This window comes from Solenopsis invicta, chromosome 12 (genome assembly GCF_016802725.1).
Source record: "Solenopsis invicta isolate M01_SB chromosome 12, UNIL_Sinv_3.0, whole genome shotgun sequence".
Taxonomy (NCBI): Eukaryota; Metazoa; Arthropoda; class Insecta; order Hymenoptera; family Formicidae; genus Solenopsis; species Solenopsis invicta.
This window is the reverse complement of record NC_052675.1, coordinates 20350780-20374282: the sequence shown is the minus strand read 5'-3', so window position 1 is coordinate 20374282 and position 23503 is coordinate 20350780. Positions and strand designations below refer to the sequence as shown.

The window sequence follows — 23503 nt, the reverse complement described above, 5'->3', positions numbered from 1 at the left end:
AAATAAAGATACACGATAAATAATATAAATTAATTAATTATTGAGATAACATATGAGGATTGAAAAGCAATGGGAAATAATTAGAAAAGAATGGAATGTTGGTAAATTTAAAAGGATAATTATTGATTATTCATGAAAATAATTGAACTTCACTTACTGTAATTACGTTAAAAAAGTTAGCGATATTGCGATTGCTAAGAAAGAACGTTCTTACGAGAGAACATCTCTTCCGTAAATGGTATTGGTTGTTGTTCTTGCCGCGGAAGGCAAAGAAAGGACTACGTTTTTGTCGCGCCATTTTAGAAACGACTACGGATAGACAATCGTCCATCATCGCGAAGAAAAAGGCGATCAGAAACTACTTTGCTCTAAAACGCTGGCAGCATTATCAATAATTTACACCAATGTTCTTCCGTTCTTCAATCATCTCCCTTTAAAGAGGAATTAATAACGCGTCCGCGCGCGCTGATTTGATTTATCGTAATTAAAACACCCACGCTGATTTAATCAAGTAGAGAGATTCCTCAGACGTCGGAGAGGACTTTGAGAGGAATTGCGGGATACCGGCGTTGACGAGTCTTCGAAGGTCAGGTTTGACGACGACCGTGATTACGCCCGTGAATGCGCAGCAGCTATTTCAATTCACTAAAAAGCTATAGTTACAGCATAAAAAATATTAATTAAATTGCTAGTAAATTATTTCTAAAAATCCGTAATACTGAAATCAAATAAACTGATTTTACCAATCTCACAGCTAAAAGAGTCACATCCCGTCTCTGAAAAGTCAAAGGAGAGTAATTTATTACTTTCAAGAGAGTTATTTTGTTCTTAATAAAATTTTCATCTCAAAGATAGAACGTTGGCCATTAATGAGTTAATGGCCAACATTCATGTTGGAGAATAAAAATGAGGAAAGTATTTCTTACGACATATTATCTAAAGAAAAATGACAGCGAGATTAGGATATAAATTACATGTATATGTTACACTTTGTTACATTTTACATATTACAAACGTACACATTACATTTCTTAAATAAATCTTTAGAGCTGTTCAGGATAATGACGTATCGAAAAATAGACTTATTCGCAAAATGTATCTGTACATGGTCTACAATGAATTACATTAATATACAATATATTAATATATTATACATGTTTGTATCTCACGTTTATCAGCGCGATAAATAATCTTAACAACAAAAATTGCCGCCGCGACATTATTTAATCTATCTCGATTAGATCGAAAAGAACATGGAAGATCGAATACCAAAGACGGTGCCGTGTATTTACAAAAATGAGTGATTCTCTGGTTTGTAACCGACAATACGAATGCTTTGGCAACGAGATGAAACGACGTCGTGAGCACGCGACGTACAACAACAATTTATACGCGAATTTGCAAAGGAAAGCATTAAATTATCGAATAAGGATGTTCGCTGTCGTTGTATCCCGTTGTGCTCCCTGGAAGTCCCTCCTCTTTTTACAAGTAGACGCTAGTAGAGCATGTGGCTGGTTCTTGATGTACCTGTGAATTTATTATCTATCCAATTCTATCGGATGTGTACCATTTTGGACTGCGTTAAGTTCAGTATGTGGTAGTGAGACTTTTGAAATTTTTTTGTTTCGTGACACAAAAAGAATGATTGAAGCATGTTCAAAAATTTAATTAAATACAGATTTGAAAATAATTTTGTAAGATTTTTTTTTTAAGCAATAGTTATCTTTTAGAAAATATTTTCTTGACAATAATCTTAAAATACACTCATCATTTACTTGAGACAAGTAATATTATTTAAAAAATTATGTTTTGTGTACACGCAGAAAAATATATACTTGAATTAAGTAAATATTACTTATTTCAACTATTTTATAAATTTTCATCATAAGCATCAAATTTATTCAAAATATATTCTAAATCATAATAATTTAATACTTCAATCAAGAATACTAAGTTAAAGTAAAAATTCGATTCGCTTATTATTCTAAAGCAATGATTGTATCGAATGAAAGCAATAATAATAATTCTTATTATTATTGCTTCTATTGGATACAATTTTATAATATTCTTCTAAAGAGTATAAATTTTTCTTTTTTTACTACAGCACATTTTTTTTTTAATTTGCATTGAGTATATCTCAAAACAGTTATCAAGAAAATGTTCCTTGTTAAAAAGAACTGTTACTTATTAAAAGAAAAAAGGTAAATTAATATTTTTCCACGTGTGGGCTTGAGTATGTTGTTTGAGTATTAAAATAATTATTTTAATAATTCAAAAAAATTGTTTTCGGATCTAGCTGAATTTCTAAACGCTTCAGCAAAACTATTCTTTCCGTGCAACATTAAAATTGTACCTGTTCTCCACGTTTAGCACCTCCCTTGCTTCCGTCAGTATCGACCTACCGTGAATAGTCGTTGTGTTCGGTAGGGAGCTAGCTAACGATATCTCCGTACCCGGGTGCTCGTGTATCACCGTCTCGGTGATATTGTTCTCCGCTTCGGAATGAGCGCGGCGATGCTCCGCTTTCCGTCTCTTCTCGGTGCCGATGCAGCAGTGCTGCTGCTGCTGCTGCTGCTCGCGCTGCAGGGTCATCTCGTGGGTATAAACGGATTCGGCGTTCGAGAAGGAATGGAAGCGTTGCCGTCGTTTCGCCGCCGTTGCACGTCTCCCGACCACGCTGGAGGTATCGTGGCTGCCACGCGAGACGTCATTGCATCTCTCGCGACGTTGAAGGGACTTGAGCGAATCTTCGTACCCGCTAAAAGAAAATAGAGGAAAATTTTGCCACAGGGGGAGGAGGATGAGTAGTATAAAGCCCGTGTTAAATAAATTGGTGGGACAATTATGCGGATGTGCGTTACATTGGAATCAGCAAAACTGCCTGTTATATAAGCGATTGAAATATGATAATCAGATGTAATTGTATTTCTTAATAATTGAATTTTTTAGAATTTATTTTCCATATATTTCTGAAATAATTTATTTATTAATATAATTATATTGTTATTATTTTCAAAATTATTTGAAATATTTCCATAATTTACTTTTCTCCGCGTCACAATGTATTTGCCAAAATCTACATGATTCAAGCGGATTGGAGGGCTCCCCTTCTATCGGGGAAAGCGTGCTCTCGGCGAGAGCCTGTATTTAGAAACTTACTTGCTGCTCTCGCCACTAGAAGGACTGGACGAGTGACTGCAATGACAAGAGGTGCGCGCCACGATACCAGAGTCCTGACCACTGGAATGTAAGGATGTTGCAGATGCCTCGAGGCCTTTCAAGGTACCAGTTGACCTTACCACGTGTTTTCCGCCTCCGCCCATTCTAAAATAGCCCGTGGCAATTGCACATATATATCGTAAGGTGCTTAAAAATTTTCCAATATTATACAGTCTAGCTAGAGCTTTCGGATATACCGATTATATAATATATTCCAATTTCGTGTTCCTAACATCTGCATATCTTTGAAAAATCAAATTTTTATTATAAAAATATAATACTTAGTTCAACTCAGTTCAATTACTGTTATACATATTGATCGTATCGATGGATTATTTGCATATAGAGAGTTTCTTGCAGATTATTCGTGCAAATACAAGCGGATTATCTTCTTTATTAAAATGGACTTTACATTAATGTAGAGAACTCATTACAAAAATATTTAAAATTAAAAGAAATAAAAATGGCACAAGAGACTCGGGCGCAAATAAAATATATTTCTCGTAAAATAACGAGAATTTATTCTGCAAACGTTTTTGCTCCTCTTCGAGTATTAAGTGTTGTAAAAAATATTATGTTATCAATGTTATTAAAAATATTTAATATTGAATAAAATAAAAATTTATTCCTTACAAACGTTGATATGTTAGGTACTATTGTACTAAATAATGAAAAAATTTTCTATAGGTTTTAAGATAAAAAATAAAACACCAATAAAACTTGGAATATAATTTGATAAAATTTGAGCACTTTAATTAAATATAGTACGTATTTTTATGTACGATATTTCCGTCATAAAAAGAAGATTGCGATAAAGATCTGATAAAGTCGCACGAAATTTCTCCGCTTCTAATAATCTTTAATCAGGTCAGACTTACGTGTGAAAGCGGACGCAATTGCCGTGCTCGCACATGCTCTGTCGCCTGGGCATCTCGGTGCAGAAGGGTTCGGGGTCGTAATGGAGACCGTCGACGAAGGTTGGAAAGAGCGGCGGCTTTTGCAGGGTGCCGGCGGGGTCCGTCAGAGCAAATCCGACTGGGCCAACCGTCGAGAACATGGCCTTGTCTCGTCGTCTACGACTAACGTATGGAATTCGAGACTCCCATTCAAAGCGCGCACTTTGTGGCGATGATAAAAAAAATCGGCATTCAAATTGATCGATGACAAAGTTGAGAACCAATAAGACACCGAAGCGATTCGATCCCCTATTTTCTTTTTTTTTGTTCGTATAATCAAGCGGCGCTATGAGTTCAAGTAAAGTAATAGAGTATATGTTAAAGATTGTTAATAGATAAATAGTTCGATTTTCCAATATGCGAGAGTAGATAAGAGAAGAAATAGGAAATAATGAGACCCTCTAGCCAACATGTCCAGGAGTTAGTATGGCAACGTAGATGAACGTTGTGTTGACCTTAGAGATGACGAGCGAGCAATACCATGCACCGCGTACCGTTTATTACGACGAACGCAGGTAACGCATAGGGCGGTCACGAGGGCGCCTACGAAGACCACGCAGCCGAGTACCACGACACCGACTTCGAGAGTGGACAGCAGGTAACGCTGATTATTTCTGCGTGGAGCGTTACCAGCGATCTCCAGTACGCGATATTCGTCCAGTTCGCGTTTTATGTCCGCTTTCTTGTTATTAAAAACGCTGAAAAATCACGCAATATTATTAAAAAATTGAATTTGATATTTGGATATCAAACATGATTAAAAAGCATGATTAAAAACTGCCCTGAAATTTTATATAAAATATTAATTAAATTTTCAATAATTAATTTAAAGTAATCCGTTAAATTGTTGGAAAATTCGGCGATAAAAATTGCTTGGATGAGGAGAATGAAATAACTTTTATGAAAGGCGAATAACGCGATTGGTTACCTGTGCAAAGTTTGCATGTCTACCATGACATTGAGATGAGGATCGATCGCGTACAGGTAAACGTCGGTACTGAAAAATAATTCAAAATGTTACGAGCGAGTCGTCAGTTCGGATCACTCATCGAAGAGATTTACTTACGAGGCTCCGTCGATCAAATTCTTCTCGATGTGGGGCTCCAGCTTTCTCACCCGCACGTCCAAGCCGGTGACATTCTGCAGCGCGCTGTAAGACAATTCGTAAATGTAGCCGATGCTCATTGCGCGATATCGCGAAGCAAAACTTACATAGTGATGTTCTCGAGCTCCGGCTCGATCTCGATAGGCTTCCGACCCATGACCATGACAACTTGCTTCTGATCGTCCAACACGTACACCTACGAGCACCAAAAGCGAGATACACGCCGGATGGCAAAATAAACTGTCAAGGTTGGCGCCGAGTGAAATGAGAGAGGTCGGGGGTGTTTCCGCCCTTTGAAACATCCCATTTCCTCGCGGGGAAATTAGCCCGAGAGCGTTATCTCTAACGGGACGGGTAATTAAGATACACCGCGTGTGAGATGTGTGGGAGTTACGAAGTGGACTTACGAAAACGTTGGCGATGCTGCTGCGCCCGCTCTCGGCGCCCTGCCTGTCAGTGGCCTTGACGTCGAAACCGAAGACGCGACCGGCGTCGCGGCCAAAACTCGCCACGGATCGCACTTGACCGCTGAGTGGGTCAATGGCGAAACGCGGGGCGTCCTCCCGGCCAAGAATTTGGTAGCGTATCTCACCATTTATCCCCAGGTCCGGATCCTCGGCCTGCGATCCGCCAAGAGCGTCCGAATGAAATTCCGATACTTTAAAGCTGATAGCAGATTTTTGAAGCGCTCAAATGCTCGACTCGCGCGATACTGGGAGCTTTACGTTACAAACTGTATTTTACAAACGGCTTTGCTCGAAGATTTTTCGTTTTTAATGTTTTCTTTTACTTATAAAAAAAAATACCGATTTTAAAAACGGACGAAACATTTCGCCCGTTTAATAAACATTTTTACATCGTAAAAAAGTATCAACTAAACATTTTTTTAATGTTGATTAAATAAATATAAAAAGATCTGTTTAGTACATAATTAATAGAATGTACAGACGATGGAAAAGAAATTCATCTTGAAAAGTCACTTAAACAATTAAATAAAAGGGTAAAAAGGCGTCAAGAATGTATACAGAAAAGGCAGAGAGAGAGAGAAGGTGCGAGAGACCGGTGGCGTAAAAATCAATTAAAATGAATTACAACGAGGTCGCTTTGACTCGCGCTCACGTACGCGCCCGTACGTACATACCTCCACTTTGACGACCTCGTAACCGTAATGAGCAGTAGTGGGTATAGCGGCGAGAATGGGCCTGTCCTTTGTCTTGAATCTGGGCGCGTTGTCGTTCACGTCCTTTACTCTGACGACCACTTTGGCTTCATTAGGCGCCAGTCCATTCAGTCTCTCACCGACGACCGGATAGATCATCACCGGCATACCACGACCGAGCTTGAGTCGATCAACCCTGACCTTCACCTCGTATCGATCTCTGGCCTCCCGATCGATCTCTGTCATCAGATATAAGGAACCGTTCTTAGGATCGACCGAGAAATGCTCCCTGCCGTCAGAACCGTCAGCCACGACGCTGTATCTTATATAATCGCTATGGCGATCATCGGTGAGATCGAACTGCGTGATCAACAACGGAACAGAAGCGTTCTCGTCGACCTCCACTTCGTAATATCGATGTCGGAAGGTTGGCATCTTGTGCACTTCGTTGTCCGCCTCCTCGTCATCGTCGTCGACATTCAACACCGTGACGAGGACCACGGCCGAAGAGGTCAAACTGATCGGTGAGCCGAGATCACTCGCCGTGACGATCAAACGATGGTTGCTCTTGGTCTCGTAGTCGAGCTTGGCGATAGTCGTGATGACACCCTCCTTACTGTCCACCGCGAAATACTGTTTGTCCGCGTGATCTTGATAGTTGAGATCGAACAGGATCAGTCCGTTTCCATTGCCGGCGAAGTCACTGTCATTCGCGTATACCTTGGCAACTTGCGTGCCAATTGAACTGTTCTCCAGGACGGAAACCCGGTAGACCGGCACCTGATCATCCTCGTCTAGCTCGTCGTAGCCGTGGAACGTTGGCGCGTTGTCATTCACGTCCAGCACATTTATCTCCACTTCCACGGAGGAACTCAGACTCGGTATGCCTCGATCGCGAGCGATCACGAGAAGACGATGAGTCGTAGCCCTCTCTCGATCGAGAGTCCCGCTCACTCGTATCACTCCCTCGTACGGGTCCACCTCGAACGAGCGCGACGCGTTGCCGATTCGCTTCGAATCCTCGTGGCTGGTAATCAGCTCGTAATTGATATGGGCATTCTCGCCAAAGTCGGCGTCGAACGCTTGCACCGTGCCGACAGCGTGACTGGTGTAAGTACCCTCGGCCACGTCGAAGGTGTACCAGGACTTATCGAAGACTGGCGCGTGATCGTTCATGTCCGTCACGTGGATCCTGACGGTGATGTTATCCACGAGGCCGTCAGTGTCCCTCGCCAAGATAAACAGCCGGATGTCCTTCTCCGGCGGTAGGCTCCGGGCGACGGATATCTCGGCGGTGCGCGAATCGAGATGGAAGTAACGGCGGCTGGTCGCATCGTAACGACGCGATCGAACCCCGCTGGAAGTCGTCTCGTTCCCTAGACTGTACGTTATCGCTGCGTTCGCGCCTTCGTCCTTGTCGTCCGCCAGCAGACGTATTATCGGCACGCCAATCGTCGTGTTTTCCGGCACTAACAGTAACGGCGAACGTCGCCCGCCGTCCACCGAATTTTCGACTCCTCCGTCCCCTATCTCGTCCTTCTCGACGGACGTATCGTCACTCGGATTATACGATACGCGCACTCCCTGATCTGGCAAGACTACCATCCGTATGAATTTCGGAGGATTGTCATTCACATCAAGCACCGTTATCCTTAAAGTGCTCTCCGACTGCAAGCCACCTATACGAGAAAAATAACAAATAACTTATTTTCAATTGTCTCAAATTTCTAAAAGCCGTTTCCATAAGCTTCCATAGGGTAACTCCGCTATTTTAATAGCAGAAAGAAAATAGAATATGATAAGAAGAATGATTTTGTTAAAATATCTAAAAATTTAGCTAGATATAGATCTAAAAGTAATTTTTGTCGTCTCATCAAAATAATTATGCAAGACACTCAAGCTGGTTGCTAAAATGTCAAAACATTTTGCAGCATTGCTCACCATGCTTGAACATTTTTCACAATTATCTTGATAAAAAATTTTCAAATCTTGTTCTTGCTAAATTTTTCAATGCTTCAATAAAAATCGTCATAGTTTCTCATTATTTCTCGTCATACATAAGTATAGAGGGATAGAGATAAAAGATGGAATATAATAAAATACAAATGCCTAGCTGTTGTATTCTCAGCTTGATTGTTCCATTCATGAGTGATCATATATCCCAACCCTTAAATTTTCCCAACCCAAAATTGTAAAGATTTTTAAAGTTCTTTTTTCAAATATAAGAAAATAGTTTATTTTATTTTAAATAGAAAATCGTAAATAATATTTGATAAATCAAGTTTTCAATAAATGTATCGGAATTTTTTTTTAAGCGGAAACAAAAAAATACACATGCCATTAGAAAAGCTATTCGCGTTAAGTGTTTACATTAAATATCATTGTGATGTATGAGCGTTAAATAGAACAAGGACTAACGAGGATTAACACGGGACTTACCGTTGTCAGTGGCGGTAACTTGGAATTCGTAGCTCGCCCTTGTCTCGCGATCCAAGGTCCTGTCGTCGATACCCTCGAAATAAACTTGGCCCGTTATCGAATCTATCCTGAACAGATTGCTATCGTCGCCTCGCAGTGCAAACGTAAAGTCCCGATTTTCACCCTCGTCCTTATCGCTCGCCGCAATCGGATTTGTCAAAGTAACTTCCGTTCCCGCAGGACTGTTCTCCATAATCCGACCTTCGTAGGCGGACAACGTGAATTCGGGTGCGTGATCGTTTTCGTCGTCCACGATTATTCGCACCTGGGCGTCAGGATCGTAAATTCGACGATTAGAACGAGACTAGCGAAACAAATACCGAACAACGGGCCGTAAGCTCGATTACTCGCGAATGACAAACTCACCTGAAACACGCCCACGCCGCGCAAGCTCTCGGCAATGACGGTGATACTGTAGTTCTCCCTCGTCTCGCGATCCAAACCCTGAGGAGCGTAGAGAGAACCGTCGTTCATAATGGCGATATCTGGCACATCCTGCTGATTGACGATAAGGAACTGAGTGCCGGACATAGCCGACGCTGTGCCATTGTGCGGAAGCACTTGGCCGATCAATGCGCCGGGAACATTCTCCTTCACATGAAAAACCAGAGGAGCAGTGGTCGTTCCCCTGCAATCAACGGTCATCGACTTTTGAATAAGCAAATGGAGCAAATATCCACCCAAGTTGCGGGGACCTTTGACCTTTCGACGCGTTCGGCGAAGTCAGTCGGCAAATCTGGCGTATCGATCTCGCGAGAGAGATACACGTTGGAGGACGCGAGCAAAAGATATTACTTAACAGCAGATACTCGCGGAGGCTGGATGAGGTAGGAAGAGTAATATGATTTGCCGGCAGAAACGCCACTATATAATTTGACAATTTATTTGCCGGATACTTAACAGATGATAAATCGATCAGAAAGCTGATTAACGAAGCTTCCTAAACGTAATAAGCAATTAAAAAGAAAACGCGGAAAGGGGACTTCGCTTCGAGAGGTACCGGCTCGTCGCGAAATGTCACGAGAGTCGTTAAAAGCAATTAAATTAGAACGCCGAGAGGTTTTACTCACTTTGTGAAGATACCTCTGTTGTCGTTCGGATCCACCACGTGGATCGAAACGTTCGTGATCAGCGTCAGTTCCCTCTCGTCGGTGACGACCGCCTCGAAGTCGTATCTGGAACGGTCGAAGCGCTCGATCTCCTCCACGACTGTTATTGTGCCCGAGCGTTCCTCCACGGCAAATGGAACTGAAATCCCAACGTATATGTATGCAGCATGTGTTACGCATTTGCATGAATAATATAGGCATTTTGCGCATCGCGTGTTTCCGGCCGCGGCGGCGTATTGAAATTAGGACGCACCTGGGGATACCTCCCGCGCGTGCGAACGGGGCTTTATTAGACCGTTAAGAAGCCGCGACGTGTGCAGCTTTTAATTCCCACGAGCGCCGTGGATTAATTAACGAACCGCGCCCCGCGTCGTCGCTGTCACATGTGCAAATATACGTACCGCCCTCCTCGTAACCGTGGAGAAGATCGTAGATAAGGTCGTTGGTTTTGACAGCGTCATTTAGGCGAATCTGCCCGACACTGGTACCTACGGGCACGTTCGCTCCGACCCAGAACTCGTAGGGCGCGCCGACGAAATCTGGTTGCCACGAATTTGGACCTGAAGCCCATGTTATAATTGTACGTTGGATAACGTCTCGGCAGAAGAAATGGAGCATTATTAAGCGAAAATGTCTACCGGATTTATTGATAAAAGGTCTTTAAATTATTTAAATTATCTATTGGTTCTTAAAAAAAAAAAAAAATAGTAATGACGTCATTAAACAATGAAAAAATAGTGAATAATTGGTATCTGAAAGTTCTTCTTTTTCAAGAGCTATTTGATAAAACTACTCAAAGACACTTATTTTTATTCAATTCGAACAAAAGCTCTCATAATTGTGTCTGCCATTTTAATTTGACAGCATCCGCCTCGAGTATCTTACGCAGATTTACCGTCCGCTCGAAAAACGTCCACCGTGACGACCGCTAAAGAGAATCTTCTCTCGCTCGGGTTCGCTGGCTGATCGGCCGCTTCCACGAAGATCGCGTGTCTACCTTCGAGTATCGGGCTCTCCGACACCGTGATCAGGCCCGTGCTCTCGTCCACTATGAACGGCGGCTTCCGAAGCGTGGAGTTGCCAGGTTTCTGCAGTCGGTAGCGGACCAATCCGTTGGGACCTAGATCGTCATCCACCGCGTGCACCTGGCCCAACACGGTGCCGACCTTCACGTCGCTTCTCGTCACCAGCTCGTAGAGATTACCCGGCACGAAAATAGGATTGTTGTCGTTGGCGTCGAGGAGGGTGATCTCGACGTCCACGAAAGATCCCTTCGATCCGTCGCTCGTCACGACGACGCTCGGCCTGTGCTCCACAGCGTAGACCTTCATCTTCAGATGATCGCGCTTCTCGCGGTCTAGGACCGTCTGATCCTTTACGGTGAGCCAGCCGGACTGCGGACCCACGGAAAAGGCGCCCGACGGATCCTCCAGTCGATAGTCGAACTTCCCGTTCTCACCCTGATCCTTGTCGCGCGCGATCACCTGCAGCACGCTGAAGCCGTTCGGCAGATTCTCCACGATGCTGATGTTGTAAAGATCGACCTCGAACTGCGGCAAATTGTCATTCAGGTCCAGCACTTCCACCTCTACTCGCGCGACGGTCGTCTTCAATGGATTGTCCACCTGTGACGCGTGAATCTGGAGATTGAACGTATTGCTCGGCAAGCTGCGCTCGGCGTCCAGATCGATCGCACGTTTCAGGAAGAGCGAACCGTTCTTCGGATCGAGATGGAAGAAACCCCTCTCGTTGCCAGATATTATATCGTATCGCACCGGCACATTTATGTCGCGATCGCGATCGGCCGCGTGGATCGGATTGGTAAAGTTGATCTCCGTGAAAACTGGATAATCCTGCGAAGAGAAAATACGACGCACTTTAGAATTTAAAAGGATCGCGTCAAAAAAGTTATTATTAAATGCAAAGTGTCTAAAATATATTATTAAATTTTCCTCCCACGTTTCTCCTTCTTGAATATTTAAATTATACTATGAAAAAATTTGAAAAATTTAGGAATGTCTATATATTAAGCATAAATTTTTTTTTATTAAATTAATTTAATTTGATAAAGTTCTTATATTGTATGTATTGTGAAAAGATTGGAGAAGCCCCTTAAACGCATTAGAATATTTATAATCGTACCGGCATAGGATAAAATTCGTAAATTTTCGCCTTGTAGATGTCCTGCGTGAACTTGGGATCAAGATCATCGTTGTCCACCACCGTAATCTTTACGGTGCTGTTCGTGCTTCTGGCAGGAACGCCGCGATCCTAAGAAATTGCATCATCTGTGTTACGTCAAGAATTACTATTGCAAACCAATCCGGTTTGTCATTCATTGCTGAGTTGCAATTTCTTGACTGCAATATGTTGACCGTTCTCCGCGACGGTCATTTAACTTTTCATATTCAGCGGAACGTTAAGATTCTATAATGCTGCGGTAAGAAAAGCTGCAATGTATCACGCATTTTCAGGCATGCCACGGCATTCTACTCACGGTCGCAGTAATGACCAAGATGAATTCGCGATCTCCGCTGTCGTAGTCGACCGGCTTTCGAAGTATCAGGGCGGTCCTGTGCCCGGACTCGAGGGAAAATTTGCCTTGCTCGTTCCCCTTCACGATAGCGTAATAGACGTCGCTGTTCGGCGTGTTCGGCTTGTCGCCATCCAGCGCGTGAATCCCGCGAAATATCGTCACACCTGCGATTTCATTCCGAATCTTTATGCCGCGCGTCAACTCTTTCGGAGAACGGAAAAAAGAACAAGGAGACCCGCGAGGGAAAAATCGCTCCGTCATTCTCGACAGAATTAATTTGAAGAAATAGAATTTGATATGGCGAAAGTGCACGCGTCCGGTCTCGAAAAAATAAAAAATGAGAGAACGTACGGAATGTTTTTTATAACTCTCTATCGTTTAGAGAGTATCAATATTTTTTTTAAATATGATGGCGAAGTACTTTATAAGAAAACAAATTCAATCATGTAAATTTAAAGTCTTCTGAAGGTCAACATATAACATGAACTTATGTGTTATGAACATTACTACATTGAGAAAAGAAGTTGTTAATTTGCCTAAATTTTTCAACTTTCAATTGAATTTCTTTGGTTCAAGCATTATGTATTTAAATTAAATATATAATATATGTAGTTAACTTAAATATATAAATACTTAAACTAAAGTTAAAGTATTTTATATATTTTAAACCAAATGCATAAGTACTCGAAGTGAAAAAATATGATCGAGTTGAAAAATGTTGTCAAGTTAACAATTTCTTTTTTTCTCAGCGTACGTTAATTTCATTTGAAGAGAATCTTGATGATCTCAAAATCTCGTAAAATAATGAGCACGAAAAAACAATGCTGCTGTCACAACATTTGTCCCTTCGAAACAAACAACTTTTCCCTTTGGTATCTTTTCGTGCCATTAAAAACAATAGATGTTCTAAATGGTCGAGTTACAGAAAACGCTCTGTAGAATGTCGGATTCTTGAAAACACGTTCGACGCGCAACGGAGCGTGCGCCGGCGTCAAGTAACATTTTATTTCCGTGAATTACGCGACATGTACGCAAGAGCGGCTGGGAATATTAATTATGGGGCATTCAGGTGCGGCGGGTGCGATTTATGATATCGCTGCTGGGTCCAATATCTCACCGACTGGCGTAAGCTCGTCCACCGTCACGTGATAAGGCGCATCGACAAATTGTGGCGCGTGGTCGTTTATATCCTCCACGTAGATCGTCACCGACAAATGCGACGATACCTGGAGCATAAACGGCAGAGCATAAGTCACACTTGGTAGCTGCGCTCGATCAGGGTTCCCTCCTTCATCGCCTCGTCACGCCGCGCCGCGCCGCGCCGTCTCTAATCCATGCTGAATTATATGCGACGGCACAATTCAGCGTCTCAGGGCTCGTTTTACGGCACGGGTCATAAAACGCTATGATGCTATCGCGTTTGGCAAATGAAAAAAGATCGGAATGGTTTCCCCGGGAAACGGTAGTCCGGCGCGACGGAGTGCCGTTTAGGCGCGTGCATAATCGACGCGGATTAGCGAGTTAAACAAGGATCTAGCGCGCGACCGTTCGCGCGAAAGCCGGTAATCGTCGGTAATCGAGCCGAGTAAATAGTGTACGGCGTGCAGAGAGACGGCAGGACCGCGGCGCGTTATTGATCGCCACTTTCCGCTCGTTCCCTCGCGCGTTACGCTCGTCGCGGCCGAGCATCTTCGAAAGCAAGTAAGTCGGGCGCTGAATTATTAAAAAGTGGACCGAGAGAAACATCGATCTGCATCTCAACCGATTTGCGCGCGGCCGAGAACGAAACGAGAACGTGTTTATCGGGGTGTCTGAAAAAAAGAAAAATCCCTAACCGGCATTAGGGACTTGGGTCGTTAAACGTGTGCCGCGCGTTGCGTGCGTTAACGACTCTTACCCGCTTTGGTATTCCGCGCGCGGGAGTCGTTACATAAACGCTTATTATCACGCGCAAAAGAGCTTGAAACCGGTAAATTCGCCCCGTTCAAATTTGCTCTTTTACTCGCGTTCAACCGGTTCGCGCACGCTCTAATTGCGCATGCTCGGATCAAACTAAAAGTTAAAAAAAAATTTTTACGCGTTCACGACAATTTGTTTAAAGGGTAGCGAACGGCACCTGCAGCAAAACGAACGGAAAACGCAACCAAATTGTCGGCCGGCGTTCGCGCGTATCTCGAATTTGACTGCGTCGGCCGCGAGGTCGATGACCGGCGAATATGATATACGGTTACACGTTAGTTTACCAGCGAGTCACCAGAACCCGAGTCGCAGGAGACTCGAAATTTTAATAGGTTCCTCGGCGACTCCGCGTCCACCAGGTCCTCCAGAGATTGCGCCAGAATCAGAGAAACGTGCGTCTTGTTCGTCTCCTTGTAAGCGAAGAAGCCGGCGTCCTCCTCCTGCGAGATTTATTTTTTTCTTTTTGTACGCATCGCTTCTGATAAATAGATTCCCGTGTAGAAATGTTGGTGAGATTCTAATAACCCTGGTGAAAATTTTTCTCCAAATTTTTCATATAATTTATTTAGAATTTTTCACAACATCTGTATAATTGTATAACTTTCTCAGATTTTGTATCTAAATTGGAACATTTTTCAGAAATAACTTGGAAAGTGTACATCTCTTCTCAGAATTTTTTATATATATTAATTATAAAATATCCTAAGATTTCTAAGATTTTTTTGTTCCATAATTTCTAATGAAATGTTATAAAATCTAGAAAAGTTAAAAGTATTTTTTAGAAATTATGAAATGAGAAATCTCAAAGAATATTTCAGAATTCACGTGTATGAAAAATTCTAAAGAAAAGATGTAGACTCGAGTATTTCTGAGTATTTCTAAAAAAGTATTCCAATTCGTACAAAAATTATGAAAAAAATTGTCACCTGGGAAGAACCTGATTAGCTCGCCTGAATATAAATCTGGACTTTGCATGGCATGTAACAAATTGTTCACAAGGCTATTATATGGAAAGAAAAAAAAATTTTTTTAATTAGATTTCCTTGCTTTCTGCTTCAAGTAATCAAATATAGACCTCATTATAAAATAAGATTTAAATAAAAAATCCTTTTTATGCCACACAAATAACAACTTACTGAATATTTGTCTTACATGTGGTATCATTCATAAATCCTTTTCTGGTCCTTACATTAACTATAATAAATAAGTTAAAACTTTCTTATTAAATACTAATAAGGACGTCAGTAGATAAAGATGAGAAAACCCTTCTCGTGGCTAATAAATAATGATCGCCTAATAAAACCATCCTTAATAAATTTCTACACGGGTAATGATGCGGAGAGATTATACATGTATGGACATACCTTGTCGACCGGCGTAATGGTGAGACGATTTCGCGGATGTGCCTCCAGTGAAAGAATTTCAGTCCCCATCTCTAGATTTTCCGGTACCCTCACGAATTTCAGATACTCCCCGACGGGATAAAACTGGCATCCTAACGAGAAGAAGGAAACGCGACATTAAACTTGCACGTAAATTGATTCAAAGCAGGCGATCGCGGGACGCTGGAATAAAAATGCAAAGAACGGATTTCGCGAAATACACACAGTTACGCATCGCGGGAATAAGAATGTGCCGGTGAGCTCTTCAAACAGAATGAAAGTAATCGAGTTTAGTTTTATTTCCACTTTTATTTCTCCCTCTATCGTCAGATAAGAAGTAAGAAGGCATCGCCGTGTCGAATACAATGTCGAATACGACGACATAAACAGCGTTGTTTGCCTTCGCCAGTTTTGCGTCAATTTCCGCCTACTTGCCGACAGACTTTGCCTCTCCTCAATTTACCTTCCAAGTTTATGACAAGGGAAGATCGATATGCGCGGTCGAAAAGAAAATATTTTGAAATTCTACTGGTGGAGCTGTGTCTCGCTATCGCAAATGTAAAAGTTCTTTTCTAACAATAAGTGCTTTTATCCAGAAAGATACATAGATAATTTATACGTGCGTACGTGTATATCATAAATATTTATAATAAAAGAAACACTTTTTAATTATAATCGAAGAATATGAACACAGTGAAAGCTTACGAGCAATAAATATTTTACTTATACTTATGCATTATTTGCACGTGTAATATGTCTAAACAAATACTCCAAATGTACAAACTTTCTTTTCGATTAAATTTCTCCGTGATACTTAAATAATGGACCTAGCTTGCATAGTGTATCAGGCCGATAAGCACCTCTTGCATGTAAAATGTCAGGGAGATCGGTAACGCGAACATCATGCGATCCTGTTGGAAATAATAAAGCTATTAAATCGCCAACAAAACTTTACGTTTACAATTTTATAACGCGGCGTACAATCCAAACACTATAAACGTCTATCGGCAAACCTATTTCTAAAGAAATATCACACGATTCTCGGCCAAGTTGAAAAATACCTCTACTGAATTTTTATTTCGATTATTATAAAATGCACCGAGAGAAAATTCTCAATCAAGTTGAACGGTCTTTATGATTTTGTTTTTAATTCAAGATGTAAAATACGCTGAGAGAAAAAAGTGATTGCAATTTAAGTATAATTTATAATCATATTTTTGAAACTATTATAACTATATATATTTATAGACGTTTTAACAATGCAAATTATGGTTATTAAAGCAATTAGTGATTGGAAATTAGGCTAATGAGTGTCAGCGCGGATAAAAGTGCGCAGTCATAAATATTAATATTATACAAATTGTTTATTCATTCTCAAAACTACAAACGAACGTTTCAACTCGCTTTGGAGTCATCTTCAGCGTAACAAAAAGATTTCTTAATTTTCAACTCATTGTTTTAAATTTCGAGAGTCCTAAACTAATTTTAAACGTCTTTTTATAGCTATTAGTTATTATTAGTACGTAAATTATAAGAATGAATGCTGAAATATAATTTTTTACACTGTGATTGTAATTGTATAAAAATGTTTGTTTTATTTTTACTATCCATATCTTGATATTTTACTACAACAATATTTGAAAGTATTATAAATTATAATAAAATTTTTTCATAGTTAACAGAACTATAAACGTAAGATTATTATTACTGACATTATAGCGTAATAACTGTAAAAATGGAATTTTAAGCCCCGCCGATTATTTTACGGTGCAATTATAGTCACAATTACCAAATCATTTTTCTCTCGGTACAGACTCTTTGCTATTCCGACGGTATATGCGCTTCAAATAATACGAAAGCGAGTCGAGCGAACCGTTATTCGCGCCGTGTTACTTCATAATTCGTATTTTCAGATAAAGACGTTCCCAGATCTGCCGTACGCGCGTTTCGTCATTCGAAACTCGACGTAAACGATCTTACGGCTTTACACCATTGTTGCGTATGTGCGCGCTGAAATCCACGCGGGGAGAACAGCGACCGACTAATTATCCAGCATAATCTGGACGCGAGAGTGAAACATCGCTTCCGACTGCGAAAGGGAACGGATCGAGGAGAGGTGAGACGATACAGCGAAGCGGGTGCGCGCGCTCGCGCGTTATCTGGCAATGAAGAGGAAGCCCGAGTGCCTCGCGATTCTATCTCAATTTATTCTGGGCTGAGATCGTCCGGCCGATCAGATCGAGCCGGAGGAAGGATTGTGGCGGCGTATCGCCGGCCGCCCGCGCGATACTCGCCAGATTCTTCGAGATTACTCGTGGCTCCGTATCGCGCTCGCGTCTCGCGCTAAGATACATCTATCGCTCCGTCGCGAAAACGCGGAGGCTTTATCTCTCGCCCCCGTCGTGAAAACGTCACAGACCGACGATTCGTTACGAGAGCACTTCGATATCTTTATAATCGCGCTATAGTCGCCGCCCGGATACGTAACCGCGCGCGCGCGCCCGGATCACCATTTGATCCACGTATGAGCTTTTTCCGCGGCACTCCGACTGCTTGGAGCTGCTGGGTAATTGCGCGATGTAAGCGCTTCCTCTTCTGTGTTCTGTGTACGCAATCTCACAGAAAAGAGCTCACGGGAGTATACGGAATGTATCAAAAGATTAAGTTCATCGTCGACAGACGTTGCGTGAAACGTACACGAAACTTCCTGTATTGCTTTAAATATTTTGTAGCGGTTGTATTTTTATTACATAGCACTAATTACACAAAGTAAATTAATAAAATACACGTCGTATCTTCAAGCTTTAGCTGTTATAAAAATCCAAAGAAAAAGAGAGAGAAAAGTCCAGTTATTATTCAATGTTTTAAGCGTTATTTACCAAATCAAAATCGACAAACGTTTATACACAAAAACAACAATTTTATTATACTTAAGCTAGATACAGATCAAAAAATAATTTTATGTTGGACTATTAAAATAATTATGTATCCTGATAAAACATTTATTAAATTACACGATAAAATCTTGCTTAAAAATTATTATTTGCAATTATGTAGATATATTTATCAAAATAAATATAAAAGCATTGACTTCTTATAAAATATTGATAACTGTTTGCGCATATAATTTCGAAATAATATTTCAGCAAAACTATGACGGGATGTTGATTCGTCTCAATACATTTGCAAAATTAAGTTTAGAAAGAAATTGTTTAATAATTGAAAAAAAAAATATTATAGCTGTATTACGTACAAAATAATTAAAAATATAATTTATCTCCATGTGTATGTTTACAAAAATGCATAATAATTCATAAATTATAAATGTACAAATATTGCAGCATGAAATATTACATCTTCAGCACGGTAACATTTAAATAAAAAATCAAACGGTTTTTTAAATATTCATTATAAAATATTTATACCTCAAATTTAGATTTATCTAATTTTTTTACAAATGTACGATGTATCATCTTAGCGCAATTATTGAAAAATTTTGGTCAATTCATGAAGCATTGTTATTGTGCATATAATTTCAAAATAGTATTTCAGCAAAACTATGACGATACGTTGATTCATCTTAATATATTTGCAAAATTGTATTTAGATAGAAATTGTTTAATAATAAAAAAAAAATTGTGCAAAATTCGCACAATGTGCCTATCGAGGTAAGACATTGAAGCACGATGATACTGCTGCAAGAAGATTTGACATTTCACCAGCAAGCTTAAACGTATAAATCCAATATAAATTTTTTAACCGTTCAACATAATTATTTTCAAATCTGTATTTCAGCAACATTATCCTTTTCGCGCACAGCTTATTTATTTTACGAAGAAGAAGAAGAAGAAGAGAGGAAAGTTTGTAATAAGCTCTGGCAACTCCTCTACTTTGCTCTCACCTCGTGATACGTTCTGTATAACGGATGCGGGAAAAGCCGACTCGCGTTAGGGTTTCTTGCGTAATATTATCACATCTCGATCTCATAAATCTCAATCCACTCGAAGGTGAGTTCGGGGGCTTGATGCATTGTTATTCTGCCCTATTTATGTCTCGGCGGGTTAACTCGCGACGTCATTAGTTATCCCGCTTTAAAGCTCGGTCTTTCAACGACACGACGACAAGTGCCGATTCCCGTGATTTTGCCACCGCCTCGGGGCGTCTCGGTCAGATCTCAATGTTGCAGGTGGCCGTTCGTACTTATCACGTCCGACTTTCACCTTATCGCACAGTGAATGTAACCGTACTGCGATTACGAGGTGGACGCGCGCGCTCATGCGTACCCCCGCGGCGCGCGAAACCCCATCATTTTTTTCTCGTCAACGTGCGCGACTGACTGAAGTTTCCTTTGGCTGTGTACTTTCGTAACAATTTTTTTCCTTTTTTTTCTTTTTAAGTAATACCTTGTACAGAAGCTTTAATTTCGGGCACGAGCGAATGAATCTCCGGTACCTTCACTTGCGTTTCGCGTATGGCATTTACTTGGAAAAATAAATAAAAAGAAATCAGAGATTCTCATTTTAATCACGTTGATCTACGATTCGATTGTACATGGTTGTTTGCTTCCGGTCCCTAATACCCTCGATGGTTTTACGGCCGTACATGCTGATAGTGCGTTGTCGTGGGTCGGTTATGCCTTAATTAGGAATTTGCTTACGTGGCGGAACTAATTGCGAAACTTACGTCTAATTATCATCGATGTTGTAGACGCGGTTAAAAATAACTTTACACTTTCTAACCGTCTCAGGCGACGCCAATCGAGGCGTTTTCTTGCGAGAGGTGCGAACGTGCCGTCCAGGCTTCTACTTGCCACTTTCTGATTCAAACGCTCTGACAGATTACGTGCGTAATATGCGTGAATAACGCGATGCCAAGAAACTTAATGGGAACACTACTCGAGTGATATGGATTGCTATCGAAGAATCCGAACCATGAAATCTATAATTCTACAAACTCCTCTCGTTAACAATATTAATTTGTGTAAAAAGATGTGTATCTTTTTTCATACATATATTTATTTAAATCTGCTATTTTACTATTCTTTTGTTTTAGCGTTGTATTAGCATTACGTAAATGAAAAAGGAGGCTCGATAATAACTATCAAACGTTGAATGAAATAATGACAATTAAATATTTGGTTAACCAAAAATAATTTTACTTAGTTTTATAATTTTTACTTTTCTAAATATTTTCTAAATATTGCTAAATTTGATAATACTTGCTAAATATTCAGTAAAGTAAAATTATATTTAATTGGTATTATTTCACTTAATATTTGGTAATTATTATAAAACACTTTAGTGTATATAATTTGTAGTATTATCTAGTTTACACAATTATATATACATACGTATAATGCTTGGAATTACATCGATGACGCTAGTACTTTACCAATCTTTACCAGCTTCACGTAATCAACGACTTTGAATATTTAACTGTCTTTCAACTACGTTCTTGACAGCGTAATTGGCGTGAAAGTATTTATCTTGAACTACGTAAGTTAGTATATGTTTTGCGGTCAGCTTTGAATCTTTCGGAGCTTCACTTTCCAAAAGGATTGCAAACGTTTTAAAGGAATCACTTTGCGGAAATCGCGTCTCTCCCTATCTCTCTTTCTTTCTCTCCCTCTCTTACTCTCGCGTACTCTTACCCCTTTCTCCCAATCTAGCTATCTCTTACTTCCACGGCGTCTATTTCTCCAGTCGATACGAGAGGGGGATTACTTCTGAAAGGCGAGCGGGCCAAGAAATTCGCGAGTGAGCGCTCGGCGCGCGCGCGCGGACACATCTTCAACCAAACGCGTTGTACGTCGTATGCGACAATAGATATGCTTGCCTGTCACACACAGCGTACCCACATATACGTATGCATTTACAGGAATAAGCCCGCTGCTCTCCAAAGCTTTGATGAAAAAGTGGGCCAAGGTCAGCCCACTTCTTCCGCGTTTTCCTAGCTTCTTCAGTTTAGGACGGACACTATGGATGTGGGAAGCTCGAGCACATGCGTTCTCATCCTCCAAAGCGGCTTAGACGATATCCATATATGTATTTATACGAACGTCTCACAAGTTTCATATATTCTTAATTAAACAGTACGAGCGATAAATAATATTCCAGTGATGATAATTCTAAATATTTTCTACTTTCCTTTTGCTCCAAGAGGAGCCTCATATCATTTCCATTAATTAACTAACTCAATTAGCTGGATTTCATTATCATTAAATGTTACTTTAATTTTTCTTGCAAATTCTCCTCTTCTTCTTCATGTGCAACGCTTATAAATTAATCTTGCACGTGCAATACTCGTGATGCTACGCTAATTTGTGACACGCACATAGTAAAGTGATTATTATTAAACATATACGAGATTTGGCATGTACCGCTTCACCACTTAATTTATAATTTTCTAATTTATGTTGAAGCGGGATTTTTACGGGAGCTTTGTTCCACGGGAATCGACTTCCGAGGCGCGCATCGTCGCGGGGGCTACGACGTACGGCGATGTAATGGATGACCGCTCGGATTTTCGCCGGGAGCGCTTTACGAGGCGAATGCTGCGCCTGCATATATGCGAATAGTGCGAATGTTGCGCCTCGACGTTGATTCTCGCGCGAATCAATCTACTGTGTGCAACGGTAAATACGCATCGGCAATCGAATATTTATACGCGCGAACTAACGAGATATATTGCATTAGGTTTCCCTGGCGGTCGGCGGTCGGCGGGAGCCGGCCAAGATTCATTAACGAACCACCTACAAATTGATGTAGACCCGGCCGCGATCTCACGATCTAAAATGGTAACGATGGGAATTAACAGTCTATCACCGGCAAGGCGGCGCCTTCGCCAGGTTCGCTCGCACCATGTACGTGCAAATTGGCGCACGTATACGTACGTTCGCATTGTTACCGCCGACAATGCACGAGCCTGCACAAGGGTACGCTGCCACTCGGGCGCGGGCTGTTCTATATAGGGGCTAATTAGACTTTACATCAAATCCTCCATCGTCTCGGAGTGCCAAATCGCCTAATAACTGACACAGTTGCGCGCCTAAAAACATGTGGACTTGTTCCGCGTTAAATAATCAGCAGCATTCATAAATATCATTCTGAGAAGTAGTGTATCTGTAGCTACGTGCGAATAGATATTTTTATTAATATATATTCTATCTACTACCGTATTAATTGAGGGGGAAAGCTTAAGAATTTATATACATTTATTAATTTAAAGGTACAAATTGAGAGGACAAAAAAATAGGCTCTTGTGAGTCGGCGCTCTTGTAAGTGGCGTGCAAATGTTTTTTTCTAAAAGATCAAACAAAAGGTTAAACAAATATATTAAAAAGAGATTCTTTATCAATGCGTTTTGGTTGTACTTGCAGTCAGAAGAGTCTTTCACTTTTGATTAAATTCTTTTTATATTATTTATATAGTAGTTCATGCAAAAGTAATCAAAATTTTTGCTCTAAACATTCGATATCATTAGTATCTATCAAACATTTGTTTATGAATTTACAATTAACATTATCACGTGTAAAAATAATTTTTTAACTACTGTATAATGTCACACATGTAGAATATTATTTGTAGTTTTACGATCTGAA

At 40.7% G+C, this 23503-nt stretch overlaps 1 protein-coding gene across 7 annotated transcripts in view; it reads right to left on the bottom strand.

The window, feature by feature from the left end:
• Positions 1-785: 785 nt before the first annotated feature.
• The window catches only part of LOC105202684 (cadherin-89D), a 38656-nt gene continuing 15938 nt past the window's right edge, over positions 786-23503 (bottom strand). For 4 of the 7 annotated variants that reach the window (XM_011171302.3, XM_039456106.1, XM_039456105.1 and 1 more), the window contains exons 3-22: positions 15886-16016; positions 14806-14961; positions 13680-13788; positions 12524-12726; positions 12169-12297; positions 10922-11879; positions 10428-10586; positions 9988-10165; positions 9284-9545; positions 8879-9182; positions 6422-8118; positions 5688-5900; positions 5388-5476; positions 5242-5325; positions 5104-5172; positions 4670-4873; positions 4098-4298; positions 3160-3324; positions 2354-2758; positions 788-1527 (exon numbers count right to left, since the gene is read on the bottom strand). In XM_011171302.3, coding sequence (XP_011169604.2) covers positions 1419-1527; positions 2354-2758; positions 3160-3324; positions 4098-4298; positions 4670-4873; positions 5104-5172; positions 5242-5325; positions 5388-5476; positions 5688-5900; positions 6422-8118; positions 8879-9182; positions 9284-9545; positions 9988-10165; positions 10428-10586; positions 10922-11879; positions 12169-12297; positions 12524-12726; positions 13680-13788; positions 14806-14961; positions 15886-16016 — 5825 coding nt within the window. In that variant the 3' untranslated portion in view covers positions 788-1418. Of the gene's footprint in view, positions 1528-2353; positions 2759-3159; positions 3325-4097; positions 4299-4669; positions 4874-5103; positions 5173-5241; positions 5326-5387; positions 5477-5687; positions 5901-6421; positions 8119-8878; positions 9183-9283; positions 9546-9987; positions 10166-10427; positions 10587-10921; positions 11880-12168; positions 12298-12523; positions 12727-13679; positions 13789-14805; positions 14962-15885; positions 16017-23503 lie in introns of those variants that run through there. The other 3 variants (XM_039456103.1, XM_039456107.1, XM_039456108.1) reach the window with 3 other exon arrangements.